The 21536-nt window shown below is 30.9% G+C and overlaps 1 protein-coding gene across 3 annotated transcripts; it reads right to left on the reverse strand.

Annotated features, from left to right (window-relative positions):
• Positions 1-487: 487 nt before the first annotated feature.
• LOC107445817 (peptidoglycan recognition protein 3) lies at positions 488-13485 on the reverse strand. 3 transcript variants are annotated; one of them, XM_087158994.1, is made up of 7 exons: positions 13380-13485; positions 11169-11247; positions 9909-10110; positions 4928-5037; positions 2227-2403; positions 1100-1305; positions 488-696 (listed from the first exon to the last, which is right to left on the reverse strand). In XM_087158994.1, exons 2-7 carry the CDS (start codon positions 11224-11226, stop codon positions 559-561), a joined length of 891 nt encoding a protein of 296 aa, XP_087015120.1. In that variant the 5' UTR covers positions 11227-11247; positions 13380-13485; the 3' UTR covers positions 488-558. The 3 variants fall into 3 exon arrangements, with proteins under 3 accessions (XP_087015120.1, XP_087015121.1, XP_087015122.1); XM_087158995.1 differs by having other exon boundaries at positions 13250-13401; XM_087158996.1 differs by lacking the exons at positions 4928-5037; positions 9909-10110; positions 11169-11247; positions 13380-13485 and adding an exon at positions 3076-3488.
• Positions 13486-21536: the final 8051 nt, after the last annotated feature.

Genomic DNA, 21536 nt, shown 5'->3' on the forward strand with positions numbered 1-21536 from the left:
AAAAAATTAGAAATTCGGAAAGCAAAAGAGCGAAAAGATTAAATCGCGTCACTCGATTATATTCCCCCCGAAAAAGAGTACTTTTTAATATTGCATTAATATAGCCTAAGCAAAATATTTCAATACAAGAGTGTAAGCAACATCCAAAAAAATTGAAAAGAAAATAGAACGTATTAAGTAAAAAATACAAAATAAAACATATCAAGCAAAAAATAGAAAGCAATCAGAATGAAATTCAAAATGTAATATATAAAGCGAGTAGCAAACTCGCATACAAATTACATACCCATACTGATGCGATCACTATATTATTTGCCTTCCCCCGTTTAATAAATACCCCATAAAATGTCTCTTACCGGCGTCATCCACTAAAGCTATTCAAATAACTACAATTGTCGGATACATTATACTTAATATCAAATTATCAAACGATTATAGAACGTCTCAATCACATTTAATTTGTGTTTGAAAAAGAAATTCTATGAACTGCAAATGTTTATTATTTTTATTGCATAATTTCAAGAGAACAATAACGTGAACTTCAATATTTGATTAACTTTAACATACATAACCGGGAAGCTTTCCACCTTTAAATCCAGGCCATTTCTGAATTATTTTGTAGAGCGCTGCACCAGGACAAGTAGTACACTTGGCATCTCTGTGACCATGGATTTCATGATTTGCAGTGATGAATTTCTGAAATGAAATCATTCAAATGAATGCGGTGATTTTTTTTACCATCAGTTATGTAATATTTTGAAGTCACCATAGTTAGCACCTTTTCGGTTTTCGATAAAAAATTAAAAAACTTTTTCAGTTTTATTGGTAAAGCAAAATATAAGCATTAAAGTTAGCTGACATAATTTCAATTTCGCTTAAATATAAAATTATCTTCATTAAATTATCAAGTTTTTAATTTATATGTTTAAAGTGTTTCTGTGTTGTGGTGGTTAAAATAATTTTATATCAAATTAATTTAGCCAACAATTAAATATTACCACTAGTATAGATTTCAAAATACGTTAAGTGCGCAGCTATGAAATTTACTTTTGTTAGACAACTGGTGAACAAAGTATTTAAAAACGTTTAATGAATTTACTTTTTGAACTCCACAGTCAATGAGTGAACGGGCAGCATTCAACATAGCACTTCCTGGTTCTTTTTCATCAAAATTGCCCATAAATGCTATGCCTATTGCTTTGGAATTGAAATTGTAAGTGTGGGCCCCAACAGCTTGCCAGCCACGACCTTCATAGATGCGTCCATCCCCTCCCACAAGAAAACTGTATCCAATATCAGCCCATTCTGAAATAGTAAAGGTAAAAGAACTCACTTGTATGTCTTACTGTAAAATAACAAGTCTCAATTTTTCATTTTATTTCCTTGACGGCATAACATAGTGATGTTAACAAACTTTTTGTTCATTTTAATTATAAATGTTTGTCACAAAAAACTAATTTTTTTTATTAGAAATACAATAGTACTTCATACTTCTATTTCAAAAAGAGTACTTTATCAGATGAATCACTTTCGTTTTTAAATAGATAGCACTTTAGTGTTTAAATGATTCTTCCATTTTCAAAGATACATATTTATAAAGTAAATCTGAGTAAAATTTGTCTTGTAATAAGTACTTCTCTTATTGAAAGTTTTTTTTTTTTTTTGATATAAAAAAAACATATTCCTGAAGCTCTGCTGTTTTCGTGCTTTCACTTCTTAATAATACAAAGCTAATTTTAATTTGTTTTTAAAAAAGCATAATTTTTTTCTCATAAATTTAGAGTCTCAGCCTGCTTAATGTGCTTTTTATATGCTCATGATTGACCTAATATATGTCACTTCTTAATAATACAAAGCTAATTTTAATTTGTCTTTTAAAAAGCATAATTTTTTCTCATAAATTTAGAGTATCAGCCTGCTTAATGTGCTTTTTATATGCTCATGATTGACCTAATATATGTCACTTCTTAATAATACAAAGCTAATTTTAATTTGTCTTTTAAAAAGCATAATTTTTTCTCATAAATTTAGAGTATCAGCCTGCTTAATGTGCTTTTTATATGCTCATGATTGACCTAATATATGTCACTTCTTAATAATACAAAGCTAATTTTAATTTGTCTTTTAAAAAGCACAATTTTTTCTCATAAATTTAGAGTCTCGGCCTGCTTAATGTGCTCTTTATATGCTCATGATTGACCTAATATATGTAATTTCTCTACTTACTGTTGGTATCCATGTGGTAATTCTGTACTTGTCGCACCAATTTTGAGCAGGTGTCTTTAGAGTTGCATGTTGCTCCAGCTGTGTGATGAATAAAGACATGACTAACAGGAACCTTCATTGCTGTAGATTTTGCATTTCGAGCACCCCATGCTGCTCTAGGTACAATTTCTGGGCAAGCTTTAAAAAATAAAAGAATGGCTCATTAAATTAAATAAAAAAGAAATTACAAATAATGTATATATATATAACGTCGTTGCCGAGTGGAAGGATTAAAACAGGTCTTAGGCAGGGAAGGAGGGTACAAAATTTATTTATTAATTATTAGACAGAGATCAGCTATAGAAGTGGTACGAATAGTTGTGCTCCTCGGTTATAAGTTAGGGAAAATCTTGCGAAGTAAATCCGTAAAATGTTTCAATTTAGGGAAAGAGTGAAATCTTAGTAATTGTAATTGGTTTATCAAATAGATCACGTGATTCCCGCAAAGGGGAAAAATATCTTACTTTTAATTAATGCATGCTTGGGCGAAAAATAGATTTAAGACAGGATGTGAATTTAAAAGTGTGAGAAAGCATTTCATTTAGAATAATAAAGGAAAAGAAATAACATAAAAAATTAATTGAAGCTTTTTACGTTACATATATAGTTAATTACAATCAAACTGCATATTTTTGCAGTACGTTGATAGTGCTAATGTGCATAAAGAGTAAATTTTTTTTCTCCTGAAAATTTTGAGCAATAAAGCATTTATTGCTTTACTTTCCTTCGTTGAAAACTCTTCCTATGGCGCAACGGATTCGGATTATTAAGGTACCATCATCATTGCCTAACTCATAGTCAAGCACCTACCTTTAGGGCTCTGTCTTTTAACTGCCATGGTAAGAATGCCGCTTAATTTTGACCCTGGTCAGACGACGTGGACACCTCTTGAGTTGGTACGCCTCTCATCAAGATTCCACACCTCAACTAACGAGAGAAATTTCAACCACGGCTGATTAAACTCGCACCTTGCTGCATATAGATGGCGGTTGTTTTGGCGACTGTCAGGATCGAACTCAACCAGCTATACAAGCATGAGCAGTGAGAGCGACAAATTAGCCTACTGCTCCGATAATTATTATCCAGGTCCCGCGCCAATCATTCGCCACCTCACCCAATGCGATAAATTTGTAAAATCGGTGAGAAAAATTTCGTTTTGGCGAAAGTATTGGTGAATGATTTTTTCTACCAAAAAGAAAAATATATATTCCCATCAATCCTGGAAGAAGAAAAATAGGCCAAAAGGAATTTTTATGAACAAATCCTGTTTTTGTTCGATTACAGTAATTTCCGTTAGATGCGTCGCATAAGTGATTAGAATTATCGAGTACAGATAATGCAAGTATCAGAAACAAGAGAGATTACGTAATCACGAAACGAACTACCGTAAATTATCGATAAATACGCTCCTTACTGGATCACATGTCAAAATTCTTTTTTACAGTAAGTGTTAATAAAATAGATAAAATGGTAGCAAGATGCATAATCATCCAACTATTTTTGTAGGAAATATGCTAGTCTTCTCTATGCTAGTCTATGCTTTTTAATGCTAGTCTTCTCATTTATTTTTTTCATGATGAAAAAAATAAATAATTCAAGCATTCAACATCTTTAAATAATAAATGTAATGCGTTTTTTAGAAACTTTGACAAATCTTGGCTTTGGCGGAAAAAAAATCGATTTTTCCATCCTACCTACTAGTGTATATACCCCCTTAAATAATTTTAAAAATATTTGATTTCTTTTGTAAACTATTAAAAAAATTATTTTAATTTTTTCTCAATTGGGGGGTCCCCGCTGGATCCGCCACTGGATTATGGTATATAAACTCTTGACACTCGGTGTTCTTTCAACGGTTAAAAGAACGAACTCAACCATTTAAAGTACGCAAGACAAAACTCATAAACTCAGGTGAACCGGGTTCGAATCTCAGCAATGGCTGGTTGATACGAATCCGCATAGGGCTTGCGCTGACCACAGTGCTGACGTAAAATATCCTCAGTGGTAGGCGGATAATGGGTTAGAGTCCCCTTGCCGTCAGGCTAACCGTGGGAGGTTCTCGTGGTCTTCCTCTCCATGTAACGCAAATGCGGGTTAGCTCCATCAAAAAGTCCTCCGCGAAAGCAAAATTTCTTCCAATACTTGATCCAAGAGTTCTCTTGTCTTCTGGATTGGGTTCAAAATTACAAGACTACGGAGTTGAACATTAGCAGTCGTAAACTCATAAAATTGGGTCGGCTGTTCAACGACGGTCATATATATATATATATATATATATATATATATATATATATATATATATATATATATATATATATATATATATATATATATATATATATATAAAATAAAGAGGTCCCTCAATATTGTAAAATATGTTTGTAGATGATAACGGTACCTAAAAAGCACATTTCGAGTGAAAAAAGTAAAAAACAAGTTTCGAGATTCTCGGAAAAAATGTTCGGCAAAAAGTTGTCAGGCTTAAATTTTAATATAAAAATGATAGTACAGAAGCTTCTTGATATTGTAAAATAAAATATAAGTTTAAGGCAAAATTTTTATTAGCTCTACATAGATTTTGTTTCTAGTTTTAAAAAGCCTGAAAGTTTAAGAATTAACAGAATTTGGTGAAAATCGTGAAATGGATTGAGCTAGAACTTACCTTCCTTAGCACAACATACAAATGGTAGCCTATTTCTGCAATCTGTTTGGAAAAAGTGCCACACACTTGATCCCGACTTCTGAATATGTAGCGAAAGGCATTTTTCGTGTCTAAAAATAATCAGAAAATAAATAAATGCTTAAAAAATAACTAAATAAACCAACTCAATACCAACCTATTTCTGATCAATTGGTAAAAATAATAATAATTATAATCAAATGTATTGTAAGGAATGTATTATTAAGATTAATTTTAGTTACTATTGCAAATTAAGATTAATTTTAGTTACGGAAATGAAACATGCGCGGAGAAGTTATGACTAAAAAAACGCAATAATAATTATACTAGGAGGCTCCGCCCCCTGCTCGCTAACGCTCGCCAACCCCCGAGAATTGCTACGCAATCCTATGTGGTTCACGCCGTGAACCATGGCTCGCTGCGCTCGCTCGCCAATGAGCACGATGTTCTAGCACAAAGACATAATATATTATCATCAAAGACATAGTATTTTATCATCAAAGACATAGTATTGTACTTATGTAGATGAATTCTACCAATGTTCTTATTGGCTTTTAAAAAAGTATATTAGCTATTTAGATTGTACATGGTGAAAAAAATCAAAACATTAGCTAAATAAGAAACATATTAGCAAAATAAATTATCAAATATTGCTTCACTAATATTCTGCATTTTAAAGCGTGAAAATTCAATGCATAAATAAACGCGAAATATAAAAAAATTCAATGCATTTAATACAAACACTTAAACGTTTTTTAGACGTTTAGGTAGCTCCCAGTAGAAAAATATCAATTCAACAGCGGCCTTTTAAAGCATTCTCACTTCAATTAATTAATTAATTCCTAATTGAGTTTAAATTAAATATTGTCATGTTTTTAGTGCATGAATCTGAATTGAACAACCTGATAATGCTCACTCTGGTTATTGTTATCTGGTTGCTCACTACGTACTCTTGCGCGCCGAATCCAATCAATTAAAAATGAAAACTGTTGCCAGAGCGAGAAAAGAAATATCATCGGTTTTATTGATACATACATACGTACGTATTAGCGTTTTATATAATACTAGGAGGCTCCGCCCCCTGCTCGCTAACGCTCGCCAACCCCCGAGAATTTCTACGCAATCCTATGTGGTTCACGCCGTGAACCATGGCTCGCTGCGCTCGCTCGCCAATGAACACAATGTTCTAGCACAAAGACATAGTATATTATCTTCAAAGACATAGTATTTTATCATCAAAGACATAGTATTGTACTTATGTAGAAGAATTCTATCAATGTTCTTATTGGCTTTTAAAAAAGCATATTAGCTTTTAAAAAAATATATTATTTAGATTGTACATGGTGAAAAAATCAAAACGCTGGCTAAATGAGAAACATATTAGCAAAATAAATTATCAAATATTGCAGTTACTCATCTAAATTCAACTAAATGCGTATAATAAATTATTTAATGCTAGAAATTCTGAAAGTTTTAGAAAAATTTTTTATTATTTAAAAATATAAACCTTACCCTAACTTTTCCTTGTGAGATAATAACCCTCAAAAAGTCTTTCATTTTCAAGAACACAAAAATTTGTTTTGTCGCCAAATGAAATATTTTTTGGTGATCAGCATTATTGATTTGCCAGAAGAATTTCTTTCTTTGGACCAGAAGTAAGCATTACAATAACTACATTGTTCCGTCATTGAGCCAATATTATACTCTTCGACATCTACTGTTACATCTTGAACAGTTATTACTGCACTTGATCTCTGCAATCTACGTCTTCCATAACATTTCTCAACACTTTCTTGGGCTCTTCGAACACGTTTTCTTTCATTACGTTTAAAAGACCTAGCAGCTTCACTAATATTCTGCATTTTAAAGCGTGAAAATTCAATGCATAAATAAACGCGAAATATAAAAAAATTCAACGCATTCAATTCAAACACTTTGACGTTTTTTAGACGTTTAGGTAACTCCCAGTAGAAAAATATCAATTCAACAGCGGCCTTTTAAAGCATTCTCACTTTAATTAATTAATTAATTCCTAATTGAGTTTAAATTAAATATTATCATGTTTTTAGGGCATGAATCTGAATTGAACAACCTGATAATGCTCACTCTGGTTATTGTTTCCGTTTTTAAAAGCGCTATATGTTGAGCCACCTCTTCCAGATTTGCCATGTGACATTTTTAGCAGCAATCATTGGTTGATTTTCCAACGTTGCCATTCGGGGAGTTGTAATGAGGCTTTTTTTTGGTGCCGTGTAAGAGAAATATATATATAGATAGATTATTTACATAAATATCTTATACTTTTATTTCGTATTTACATCTGTACAGAGTGAGCTGAAATAAAAGGAGCATTTGTATAACTTTTGGGCTAATGATTGTATTTTCATGTTTTGATATTCGCATTGGGTAGCGTCTTTTATAAGGACGATTCTTTTTTACAAGAAAGTGAAAGATATTTTACTTTTTTGTGGTAAAAGTTATTTTTATTTTGAAAGAAACGAGATATTTCTGTCAACCATAAAGGTTTGACCCTTAATACAAAGCAATCTTACCATTTTCGGAACACCTTTTTTACCCCTGAAAACAAGAATAGTAAGTGGTTTTCATTCTTAGCATTTATTTTTGCTAATTCAGTTTCTGTATACCATAATATGTTATTAATAATAATGTCTTTGTATTGATTCGAAATCATTTTATTGTGAATGTTTTAAGCTAAAGGTGATAGCTAGAAGTAGAAAATATTCACTTTGTTTCAGCATGAATGTCCTATAACATCAAAGCACTTTTCCTTCCACTAAAAATTATTTAATCCAAGAGCCTGCGGTACGCGTCAGACCTTCGATGCAGTGTCGCACCTAACTAAATCCCCTTCTTACTAAATCAAATTTTGAGGAAAATCATCAATACTCCGTGATTAGGGGCCGAGATAGCCTGGTTGGTAGGGTACTGGGCCCTTGTCCAAGAGTTCGTGGGTTTGATCCCAGGCTACACGGGGAGACCGAAGACTCCCCGTGTAGTAAATGATGACTGATGAACGTTAAATCTGTCGAACCTCAAAGTCCTCCATGTTCCCATAACAAATCAAAACCTCTGAGGGTACTGATCCAGGAGTTTCCCTTTCTTCTGGATTGGTTCATACTGGCTACGGAGTTGAACATTAGTACTCGTAAACCCAACATTGGGTCGGCAGTTCAACGACGGTTACAAAAAGTTTCTCAGTGGTCAAGCCAAGATGGCTCAGGGGAATGAGCGGTCACCTTCTGATAAGGTTAACCGAGTTCGAATTCCAGCGATTGCTGAACGATGCTAATTCCGCATCCGACTAGGGGGCTGTTCAAAAAGTACGTACACAAAAATGGAGAAATTTTAACACCCTCCCCCCTTCGTACATTAACGTACATAAGGTCTTACTCCCCCTCCCATTAGAGTAAGTACATTTTATTAGTCTGCCCCCCTTTTTCATAAAAATTAAAATAATTATGTTTTAAATAAAATTTAGTATTAATTTAAAATAATTTATTCGTCAAATTTAAATTTGATGTATGCTTATAATGTACATACTTTGTATAATACTTCCCCCCTCCTCATCTTACAAAACTGTACAAAATAGCAAATCCCCATCCCCCCCTTTGGGATGTACATACTTTTAGAACGGTCCCTTGTACCGACCACAGTGTTGACGTAAAATATCCTCAGTGGTAGACGGATCATGGGTTAGAGTCCCTTTTGCCGTCAGACTAACCGTGGGAAGTTTCCGTGCTTTTTCTCTTCATGTAACGCAAGTGCGGGTTAGTTCCATCAAGAAAGTACTCCACGAAGGCAAATTTCGCCCAATACTTGATTCAGGAGTTCCCTTGTCTTCTGGATTGAGTTCAAAATTATAGGGCTACGTAGTTGAATGTTAGCTGTCGTAAACCCATAAAATTGGAACGGCTGTTCAACGTCGGCTATAAAATAAAATACTCAGTGGTTAAGTCGTGGTGACTCAGGGGATAGAACGTCAAACCCAAGAGAAAAATTATCTGTATTAATACCTGAATTATCTGCAAAATTATCTGAATTGGCTGTATTAACCGTCATTTCATTTTCTAAATCCTTTGAAATCGCCTAGGCAAAAGAGAACCTTTGAAATTGCCAATACGTAAAATAATTGCCTTACCACAATGCATGTTTATAAAGTAAAAAAGAACACTCACCAATAAATATAACTCTGTGCGCTTACATGGTGACCTGTTTGCATATGAGCATTGAAAGCTAATGTAAAATTGTTCGAAAGTGGCATGGTATAACAGAACAACGTGCATTAATACGATTTTAGAGATAGAATGCGCTTGCATCATTTTTATACGCATTCAGAGACCTGCACCTATGCGTAGAGTCACAACTTATTGATTACCTCACAATATTCCTTCAACAACAGCAAGGATTCATTGAATTTTTGTGGGTCACAGTATTTGTGTGCCTTGATCTTGGAGTAATTGAAACTAATGTTCGGTATTTACGGAAACTTTTTACCACTTGTTTTCAGCTGCTTGTCGTTTCTTAGATAATATTCGAAACAAATAACCACAACTTTAAGAATAAATATTTATATCACGCTCCCCTTCTGGCTCAAAAAAATTGCAATATTGCACGTAGTTCTGTTTTGGACGCATCCTTCTTTAGAACAACTTTACATTCACTTCAAATATTATCATGTGAATTGGCTAGTTTTGTGCTATCTGCAATACACTTCACTTACTAGTAACACGATACCTTACTATCGACGCAGTTTTCATTCGTGCAATCTTTAAATACCGATTTCTTACTGAGCAATTGTGAGGATGGTAACAAGCATCTCCATTATCATCATGTGATTTTACGAATGAATTATAAGAAATATTTTCCAGTACTGATGAAATTCTTGTAACTGTCTAATTACAATTCACTTATTGTCCTATTTAAATTAATGATTTGTACTGACTCATCAGGTCTTGAACAGTTTCTATGTGACAGCCAAAATTCCAGCTCAGCATCACCATAATCAGATAGCCTATAAGCTTCTGCAATGTCATCGATTTCTTGTTTAGAACTGTAACATAGAAGTTTCTTGTTGTCGGCTTCACATGTTCTATTTGCCGATTCCCAATCCACTTTCCAATAGTAGAAACTGCATGCGTTATAATCTGAAAAAATGAAAATAAAAATGTAACAAAAAAAGTTTTTTTTATTGAAGTTATTTTATTTTGTAATTTATATGCGTACCATCATGCTTTATTTTTTTATTTATTAGAGCCGGCCTGAAACATCCGGCTGAAACAAAGACCGTGTACTAAGACTATCTAGTTATTGGTACTTACTTAAGGTATTACTTATTGGTACTTTTTAAGGATACTTACTATTTTGGAATAATTATTAAAGTACTTATAAAAGGTTGCGCAAATAGATTTTTAGTATTTTATTTTTACAATTTAAAGTATGAATAGTTTGAAACATTGTGAGTAAGTCTGAGAGTCTTAATGTTCATTTTGATCCTTTCATCTTGGTTTCTTCCCTTTCCTCTCGAAATAGCTTGGCAATTCAACAACGAAACAGTTTTAAATTGGACATAAAAAAAAATGGCAAATCAATTCAGAGTGCAGCTACATTTCGTCATTACTAATTGTGAAGCTCTCCAGCGTATTCTAAAAAACTTTTCCCACGTACGTTATAAACTTCCAAACTATAATGAAATAGCAACTTCGTTAGTCTTTTGCTGCTAACACCAGAATGGTAAGTTTCCTAAGTAATATAACCCCATTTCATAGGATTATAAATCGAGTTCCCCATTTGAAGTAAAGAAAGAATACCTAATGTGCAACACGATTATTGTTGCCAAATGAGATGGGGTGGACTCAATGAAAAACAAATTAAAGCACCTTTTGAAGGTTGTTAATAATATTTCTCACTCACAGATGGCGCTTTACGTAGCGATGAAAAAGATTAATGATTACTATTATGATACTCTTTTCTGACACTGTAGCATTCATAACATTCATTTTTGTTATTAAATATATTTTCTGTTGAAGGCCTCTTGTCTTGAATTGAATCCCGAGATCATCACATTTAATAAAGGTTATGCAAAGACGACAGTGAGAAAACAGAAGCTTTTTCTAGGCTGTAGTGCAAACATAAATTTCAAAACGCTACTAATAAAACTATTCTATGTAACAAAAATTTTTTTTTAAAAAAAATCATCGATTACCTGAATAAATTCCTGAAATTTCAAATAGAACCAACAACAAGAAGAGTGTCCACTTCATGATTTCGTATGAAAATTCGTCCTGTAAAAATTCAAAAAAAATCACAATATCCTTGGTCAGTAAAATATTTTTAACTATTTAGTACAGCAGTAGAATTTTTAATCGTTTAGTACATCAGTGTTTACAAATTTGCATGTTGTGAATAACTATTTATTTTTTATTTTTCTATATTAGAATAAATAATACAAGTTGAAAATAGATATAATTTCCTGGACGCATAAGGTATTATGACGTAGTTTGAAAACTATCTTCAGTTTGGTTGTTGTTAACCTTCTAAAATGTTTTGATATGAAACTAATAAAGTCAACGGTAAGGGCATCTGATACCAAAAATATGGAACTTAGATACTAAAAATATTGAAAATATGGAACTAGAGCGAATCTTCAATGTTTAGCGGAAAACTTTTCCTCAGTTAAGTGCTTGTTTCTTAGTAACCACAAGGAAAGTTTGTTATTAACGAGAAATTTTTAAAGAATTTAACTTTACTTAGTTGTGTAGCAACGGTAAGAATTTGATAAAATTTCCCTTCAATAATGGATTATTTGATCTTGCTATAGTTACAAATTTGTAAGTATTAGTATAATTTTCTGAATATTCTTTATTATGAGATAATTTTAAAAAACGAGGCGAAATACCTCAGACAGACCCTAAATAAATAGTTATTTAGAAAATTTGCAAGGAAGTTGTATAATTCAAACGTGATTTAGTTAGGAAATAACACCTAATAATGTATTTCCTATATAATGCAGATTTTGGAGCCATTTTTACCGTCTTGGCAACAAACTTAGGCAAGCTTAGTGACCATTTTGATGACAAAATCATAGTTCTGAGAACTTTGAGTTTCAAAGTGGTAGGAAATCGTCTAGAATCATGTCCAAAGTTCCAGGGTTTCGTCGCAAAGCCAATATAAATAGTAGAGTGCCTCGCCAGAGCTTGTTACTGTAGCAGAGATGCCAACTTGCTCCGGACAGCAAATATATATTTTGAAGTGGTAGTATAGCAATTGTGATTCTTGGTTTAATAAATTCAATTTAGTAGATTTTTATTCACCACTATTTCTAAATAATTCGTAGGCTTATATAATTCACCACTTTATAGTACCTGTGTCATGCTATACCTTTCATTAAGCAAGCAAAAATAGTCAAACATTTGTAAAATTTAATTTGCAGTTACTTACCGTTTTTTTAAAATTATTTTTGCGTGTCCGGAGCAGTTGGTATCTCTGCTGTAGTAGTGTTCTAGAGTAGTGTGTCGTTACGGTAAGGATTTCTCTATTGGCAGAGCGTCACTAATATTGAACACTATTCAATTTGTATCTCTCCCCACCTCGGGTCCATTTTAGGACCATTTTTATTTTTAATCTATAGTGCAGAATTTTCCAAAATTCACTTCAAACAATAATATTATTACTGCATTCTATCCTGATGATACAGCTATTCTAAGCAAATCGATATTCCCCTACAAAGCTGTACAAAATATCAATAAACAAATACCCACTATCGAAGATTGGTGCTCTTAATGGAAAACGGCCATAAATGCATCTAAATCCTCCCTACTCATCATCAAAGAATATTTTAAGGAGAAAAAACAGATCCCAGATATTAGCCCTTTGCTTACGGTGTACCATATTCTACCATCACATATGGTCCACACGTTGTACCAGCCGTAAGGAAAAGGTTAATCTATTCGGTTAAAAAATCCCAATTGTTAACAAGGCAAAATATTTAGCAATCACTATTAACAAGTAACCTAAAATGGAATGCACATATCGAAAACGTCGTAGGAAGTCATTTATTTTAAACCTCATTTATGCTTGTGGGAAAAAAAATTTCAATAGCATAGCTTAAATGTATGCTTGTTGTGTTATAGTGTGTGAATAATTTCTCGCACAGATTCGAAAAACGAAAATCATAAATGATGAAAAGAAGTATTATGAAAAGAATTATTATGACTTATAAAAAGGACATAAATGCATAACATATCGTAAAATAAAGATCTAAAGGCTAAATGTAAAATTACTTACAATTATCGGATTGACATAAACAATGTACTTTTCAAGTGAAAATCGAAATTTTAACAAAATCAAAGTTCCATAACTGTTTAAAAAAATAGAAGAAAAAAAGTTTTTAAATAAAAAAAAAATGAATTCTTACCACATGAATATCCAATGAGATCAAATTTCCTTTAGTTCAGTTTCTTATATATAGATATCATATCATAATACGTAACGTGGGAATTCATTGCTTAAAAGCAACGATTAAAAGTTTATCTCTATGACTTAGGAAGATAAAGAAAAAAAAGGCATCGAATTGAAATAAAGAAAAAGAGAAAAAGCACGCAAGTTTCATTTCCACTTAGATTTTTCCTCAGATAAAACAACTAGATACTTTTATGTATGCAAATAAAAATATCGAGATCATAAACAAATTATATGTATAACATATCAGCATTTTTCCATATTTCTCACGGAACGATATTTTTTTCGTAATTATGCCGTTGGCTAATTGAAAAATTCACCACATTGTAAATGTCGTATGTATTGTAAATGCATCACGAAATCAACAGGCTAATTAGAAAAGTCAGGTTAGCTAATTAGAACAGGCTAATTAGATTTTCTATTCCATCTGATATTTTTAGGCTAATTAAAAATCAGCCGATATTTATTTAGGCTAATATGTACGAAAAATTACTTTATCAGTCCGAATTATCTTGGACTTCCTTTCAATGGGCTTTTTCCTCCTCTGATGCATTGAATACTGAGTCAGAGCTAGTTTTAACTTTTCTTTTTAATAAGCCTTTACTTCACTCTACTTATTGCGATAAGACTTGGCTACAGATGATCAGGCTGATTAAAAAAATAGTGGAGATTCTTCCAATTAGCCTCAAAATGACAAATGCCTTGTGCATTACAAAAAGACATAGATTGTTGCGGATTTTTTTAACTAGCTTACGACAAATACATGTTGGGTTACCTTGCGTCATGATTTTAAAAATTTTAATTTTACACCAATTTGAAACCGTGAGAAGAATGAAATATAAATCCTTAAAAAATTAATTTATAACTACCATATTAAATATCTTGTATGTTATAGATATTGTTGAACATTCTGTTAAACTTTTATGTGACTTATGGAGAAAAAAAAAGATATTATGAATTATCATATATTGTGAAAGCTCTGGAAATTATAACGTTATAAGTTAGAATAATTGAAAGATGAGTTATATTAGATAATTTAACTTTATAAGTTATTATAACGTTGCAAGCAATAAGTTAGAGACTGTGCTTTCCCTTTCTTGAGCTTTTCATAGCACCCACTCGTTTTAAAAACTACGCGGAAATATTGGTGTTGAAATGAAGAATCTTCTACAGAAAAGTTAGACAGACGGTCTTTTTAATTCAATCCCTGGAACGGTGTTGTAGTCTTAAGATAAATGTCTGTTCTCAGGTAAAATGAAAGATGAACAACTTCATTAAGAGCTCCGAAAGTGACTTGCCTTCATGGAAGACATTTGATGGAACTAACCCGAATTTGCGTTACATGGAGATGAAAACCACGATAAGACGGTAACAATCAAAACACGAAGAAACTCTGAAACATTTTTCAAATATTATAAAAAATCTTATATGATTTTGATATTCTACATACACTATGATTCTCTAAATTGAATACTATTGAATCAAAAATTTCAAAAGTTTCTATTGTAGTTTTACCAATATTTTGTGAAAAATTTTAATTGTGTTATATAAAGGATAGTACTGACTCAATTTAATGGGTTAGGCCGGTAGTAGTTTCTTATTGTATGTGACCGCCTCTTCTATAGGTGTGGCAATAAACGACCTGCACGAAAACTTCGTGTGTGGCAATTGAATCTGGCCAATATGTCTATTGTTAATAAAATAAAATATTATACACGTAATAAAATATTCATAATTAAATAAGAAACAGTACAATAGGAGGAACACTGGCCTGACCTTTTCTATTTCTCTTATTTTCTCGGAGACATGCAGATCTAAAAACTATATAGTTGATGACTGAATTAAAAGGGATGCAGTATCCAAAATATCGGCTAGATTTTTTTAGCTCTTTAACGCTGAGATCTAAAATTTTAAAAACGTGTAGATATTTTCTTAAAAAAATTACTAATAAATGTTAGTTGACAATTTATAAAATGTAAACATATATATATATATATATATATATATATATATATATATATATATATATATATATATATATATATATATATATATATATATATATATATATATATATATATATATATATATATATATATATATATATATATATATATCCTCGTTTCGTTACCCGTTTTCAATTCTTCACTTGTATTAATTTAAATTTAATTCTGAAGAAATTTTAGAGAGGCTAAAATTTTTCGTAATATTGAAGCAAACATTTTAGCTGTATTAATTAATTGAATTAAAATGAAAGCACCATTTTTTTAATTGCTCATATTTGACCTCGTTTGTTTTTGTTTTGAATTTCAACTTCTGATTTGACTTGTTTTCTTACCGCAAAATTTATTATTACCCATATTTACTATGCATTCATTATTGTTCCATTTTAGTATGAATTCTTTAGTATGCATACTGTTAGCTAAGCTAAGAGAGCTAAGAAAATAGCTTTATTTTAAAGATTTTTTAAATAACCTTTGATGCAATGGTATACAGAAAATAATTATGTCTTAATAGTTAAAAAAATAAAATAAACGGTTGGAGCCGTGGTTCATTCATTTTACAAAAAGTATTGCTGCCTGTCAATCGATGCGTTTTTCTCAAAATTCCAGAAATCTTCAGTTTTGACATCCTTCCTCCCCGAAAAAGAATTCTAGAAAAAAAATTATTTCACCAAAGATTAACATAAAGTACATACATATTACCAAAATCCAAAATGCCAAGTTTCCAACCATGCCTAATTTGACCAATTTCTATAATATAAAAAAAAAAAAAAAAAAAAAAAAAAAAAAAAAAACGGGCTCTAAACCGCACTAAAAATATTTATTTTTCGACCTGCTCTAATATTTAGATGTCGTAACTTAAATACCAAGATTAAAATGAAATCAAAACCTTCCAAATTTCGACAGATTAATTTTAAATTATTGTGTTTTATTTTACCTACCACTAAATATTAAAAAGAAATTTTATTTTATTTTTTCTGAATTTAAAGTTTTAACAACTATTTTATTAAGAAGTGACTCCAATCGATTAATGCTCTACGGTCTAACCTAATTGAAAGACTGTGTGAGCGTGAGCACAAAGTAAAGTATCTCAACGATAAGAAAGAATCGCCATAGGTAGAGCTAGGAGTAGGTGGAGAAGACACACCCATTGGCCCACTCCTTTCAAGCGAGAGTTCTCTGCCATCTTACTCGCTGCGTCGTTGTGCGCTCATACATCTTTCTATTTCTAATTAATCCTTGCTTTTTAACGAAGCTTGGATGGCGGTTTTGAAGGGTTCTTAATTTGATTTAAAGTGTCGAGTTTAGTCTTTTAAGTGAAATAAGAGATCCGTCCATCCAAGCTTTCTCCATTTTTATTTAGCCGTTAGAATTTTCGTATTTATAACTTTTAGAAAAAACATTTCAACTTGACAGAATTTTTGAAACAAATGGAATTCTTGGTAAAGTTAATATTAGGTCAAGTTCATTTAACAATCACTATGCACTTTTCAAAACAATTTCAAGAAGATAAAAAGTTTATTATCTAGAAATTTATATTACTCTGATAGTTTAAATTCATAGGTCCATAAAGTCAGGTAACTAATTATTTTAAGAAAAGACTAGAAAAAAATATTAGGTAGTTATGAATGTGTTGCATCCATGGAGCTAACTCCAAGCTGAATATAGAAATAAATTGAATACCACAATATTGAAAGATGTTTATTGTTAAAGAATGATTTCAGAAAGTGAAATACATAAATTTATACAAATTTCTCTTGCTAAAAATAAATCTATACATATGAAGATTTATACTTTGAGAGTTTTATGAATACTAAATAGGACATTTTTAATTGCATACAAAGTAAATCAATTTTAAAAAAAATATGTCAAAATGCTTATTAAAAAAAGGAAAAATATGTTACAGATTTATTAAATATTATCACAGTATTCTAGTGATTATTCGAAAAAAAAAAATTCTTAAACCTGAGCAAAGGCACACTGAAAAATCTAAAAACAGATCCTTAAATATATACATGTGTTTGGTTTATAAATAGAATATAGCTGTTTTCAAAATTATTAAATTTGAAAGAAAAAAAAATTAGCTTAGGGATTAGAAAATTCTATGCATTAAAAAAAACAATAATAATAATAATATATATATATACATTGAGAGAGAAACATGTTCAATGCTTTCAATGAAGGTATGTACATTTAACGTATACAACAAAAAGCAACTAACAATTTCCTTAGAGGGGTGCATTGAACTTTATAAATCCAGAAAAAGATTCTTAAATGTAGAGAAAAACACATTTAATGCTTTCAATGAAGGTATACAACAAAAACATTTAAAAAAAAAAAAACTTTAACTTGGAGAATTTTTAAAACAAAAGTAGATCGATTTCATTTTACAATCGCTATGTATTTATCAATACAACTTGAAAAATATAATTAAGAATAGTAAAATTTCAACCACCCTGAGAGTTTTATAAGTTCAAACTTAATAATTATTATACCAGTAAAGGTAGATAAACTTTACGTTAAGAAAAATTAGAATTTAAAGAACAAGCTCTGAGCGGTTATGAATATGTCACATGCATGGAGCTAACTCATAGCTCAATATAGAAAATAAAATTGAATACCACAATATTGAAAGATATAAAAAAAGAATTTCAGAAAGTGCAATACATAATTTATGTTCATTTCTCTTGCTAAAAATTAGTCTATACAAATCCATATTAATATACCTAAATAATTTATACTATAAAAATTTTATGAATACTTAAAATATGACATTTTTAATTGCTTACTAAGTAAATTAGTTTAAAAATTTTTTGTCAAAATATTTCTTAAAAACAAATAAAAATTAGAGATTGAGAAAATATTATCACAGTATTCTAGTGACTAATTCAAAATATCTTAGCCTTGAGAGCAATAAACAATTTCTTTAAAAAGGTTTAACTTCACAAATCCTTTAATATATACTATTAAAGGAAATATAAGGAACCATATAAGGAACTTCCATATAAGGAAAGATTAAACGATTTGCTATGAGTAATAAATAAATTGATGAGGCGTAAGAATACAGAAAAAGGCAATAGTGACTGACCTCTTCACAACTTTTAATCATCCTATATAATGCAGGAGCAATGTTTTTGCGTGTGCTTTTTGTTGTTTATCATGCTTAAATAAAATCCGTCAGCTTAGACGGGACATGGGTCTCCCCCCATCTCCAACTTGGAGGGGGCTAAGATGTATGCTTTCACCATCGCTACTAAGTAAAAAAGATTAAGCACAATATGGACTCGTTAATCATGCGGCTATGACTGCAAAAAACTAAAAAAATAACGGTGTGGTTCCACCGAGCATTAATGTCTGGTTTCACATTTTAACTCAAATTCTTAAAACAAATATTTTATTCATTTTCTAAACTATTTGTTTTACTTTTATCATTTCTTGATTTAATTTCTAATTTCTACCACACCGCAATTGCATTCAAAATAAGAATATTTTATTGGCATTTTTATCTTCACCCTAAACACTATAGTAAAACAAAAATATAAATTCAACTAATCAATAAATCTTAGAAACTGTAACACATAAAACAATATATATGAAAATAATTTCTCGAACAGTTTTTATGCCAATCAAAAGCAATTCACTAAAAATAAACATTTCTCAGGAAAAAAAAAATTTCAACAGTAAATACGATCAATGTATAAAAAATAATAGTTTCAATTAAAACATCAAGTATGAGAAAAAAATTTAAAATCATGATCTAATTAATCAAAGAAATAAATGTTTTCAAAAAAAAAATATTTAAAGGATACGTAGATGGATAAAGTTCGAATTAATCCAAAACATATCTTGAAAGCAACAACATCAAATAAAAGTTGATAGGAAAGAATTATACATTTTTTTTTTCGTTAAAATGATTCATAAATTCACCGAGAGTGAAGGAGAAATTGAAGCTTATTTTTCTTTGAGTTCTGAGTAGGAGGGAGGAAATGTCGAACATCTAAGTAGACCATCGTAAACCATTCCGGTGTGTGAAAACACTTCATCGACGATTAATCCAGAGCAGCACTGGCATAGCTATACTTTCCGTAGGTCACTTATAAAGTAAAGGGATGAGATTTCTTCAGAACGGAATTAGGCGATTTTTTCCAAGTCACTCGGATGGGAACCTTCGGCGATTCTCTTTTTCACCCCCGTTGGGTGATGGGATGAGAAATTGCCATAGCCGGCCTCTAAAGAACTGCGAAGCACTGCCAGGCCTAAGATTCAAATTTATAAACACTATTTTTCTTTTACAGGTTTCCTCCGCAAAGCAAAAATCCTGCGAGGCTTGTAATAACGGTGGAACCACACCGTTATTTTTTAGTTATTTGCAGTCAAAGCAGCATGATTAACGAGTCCATATTGTGCATAATCTTTTTTATTTAGTAGCGATGGTGAAAGCATACATCTTAGCCCCCTCCAAGTTGGAGATGGGGGGAGACCCATGTCCCGTCTAAGCTGACGGATTTTATTTGAGCATGATAAACAACAAAAAGCACACGCAAAAACATTGCTCCTGCGTTATATAGGATGATTAAAAGTTGTGAAGAGGTCAGTCACTATTGCCTTTTTCTGTATTCTTACGCCTCATCAATTTATTTATTACTCATAGCAAATCGCTTAATCTTTCCTTATATGGAAGTGAAAGATCTTAAAATAACTTCTCTTTTGAAGTATAAATCTAATTATTATTCATTGGTATGTTTTTAGCCTTGAAGTCCCAAAATAGAATTTCTTCCCTTATCATTTACTAAAGATATTTTATGAAAACGAATGAAGTTTTAATGCTTTTATTAATACAAAAGTATTTAATTTTTGTATTACATATATATATATATATATATATATATATATATATATATATATATATATATATATATATATATTCTCTATAAATTGGAAAGTGATTATTGCTAAATTTAAAATAAATCACTTTCATTTAAAAAAGGACTTTGTTTAGGGATTAGAAAACCCTATGGTTTAATAAAAATTATTAATTTTTTTTTTAGGAGAAATACATTAAATGAAGGTATAGAACAAAAACTATCAAAACCTTAGCATTAAGCAAAAACTACATCACTATAAAGCTTAGAATAAATGTATATATAATCATGGAGTACTTTATTATCTAATATTGTATCCAATCACTTGTACATAATATTAAATTTTTAATAAATTAAAATTTTTTTTTATCTATTTTATATTTGGAATGCAATGGGATACTTCCTGGTTTTAAAAAATATCAATTTAATCAAAAATATTAATTAAAAAATATCAATTTTCAGATGAATAACTTCGTCAGAAATAAATAAAACTACGGCTGAAATTTTTATAAAGTAACATAAAACCTTAAGATGCAAGAAGTCATAATTAAAATAATATAATTAAAATAATAAGAAGTCCAAGAAAAAATAATAAGACAAAGTAAGACTACTCGAATAACGAATAAAATAAAAATGATAATGGCTGTCCGAACATACGACAATTCAAGCATAAACGAGCTACAACTGCCAATGTTTTGAAGTATGTAAGATGGCCGACGGTTAATTTCGCGGTTAACATTGCCGAGCTTTCGGCTTCACGAATTTCTGCTAGTGTCTCCTCCATCTACTCCTAGCTCCATGAGGTAGAGCTGCTCTACGTCACCTGTAGCCCATTTCAATCGCCAATTCCTACCTCTACCATGAGCTGACCTACCAGTAGCGTGTTTCTGAAAAACAGACATCATTTAGACCGTCTAGCGCGATCACGTTTTACCAATTTAAAAGTAGAGCTCTCGTTCTTTCTTTATCAACCTTTCTCTTAAGCAATACGGGTGATATCGATTGATTATTCGAGAATTTTTATTTTATTCTTAGAGTAGCAGACACAATAAAAAAATTTAAAAAATGAGAAAAATATATTAATCGGTTCGCATTTTTATCGACATATTGCAGTGTTTTTAAACTATATTTACTTTATTCAGAAATAAATAGGTTTATTTTACAATAACCATCGAAATAGATAATAACTTTGTTTTGTTCCTGTGACTTGCTCTAAAATCAAGGATGATTTAGCATCCTTTTTAAAAG

Source organism: Parasteatoda tepidariorum, chromosome 3 (genome assembly GCF_982258835.1).
Source record: "Parasteatoda tepidariorum strain Cologne lab strain chromosome 3, Ptep-v5.0, whole genome shotgun sequence".
In the NCBI taxonomy this organism is placed as follows: Eukaryota; Metazoa; Arthropoda; class Arachnida; order Araneae; family Theridiidae; genus Parasteatoda; species Parasteatoda tepidariorum.

What these genes read in the sequence shown, in the direction of transcription:
- LOC107445817 (XM_087158994.1), bottom strand. Translation starts at nt 11,226, where the DNA reads ATGAAGTGGACACTCTTCTTGTTGTTGGTTCTATTTGAAATTTCAGGA. An exon ending in AATTTCAGGAATTTATTCAG is followed by an intron (nt 10,111 to 11,168) that starts GTAATCGATGAT and finishes TCATTTTTTCAG; the next exon opens with ATTATAACGCATGCAGTTTC. An exon ending in TGTATGTTGTGCTAAGGAAG is followed by an intron (nt 2,404 to 4,927) that starts GTAAGTTCTAGC and finishes TATTTTTTAAAG; the next exon opens with CTTGCCCAGAAATTGTACCT.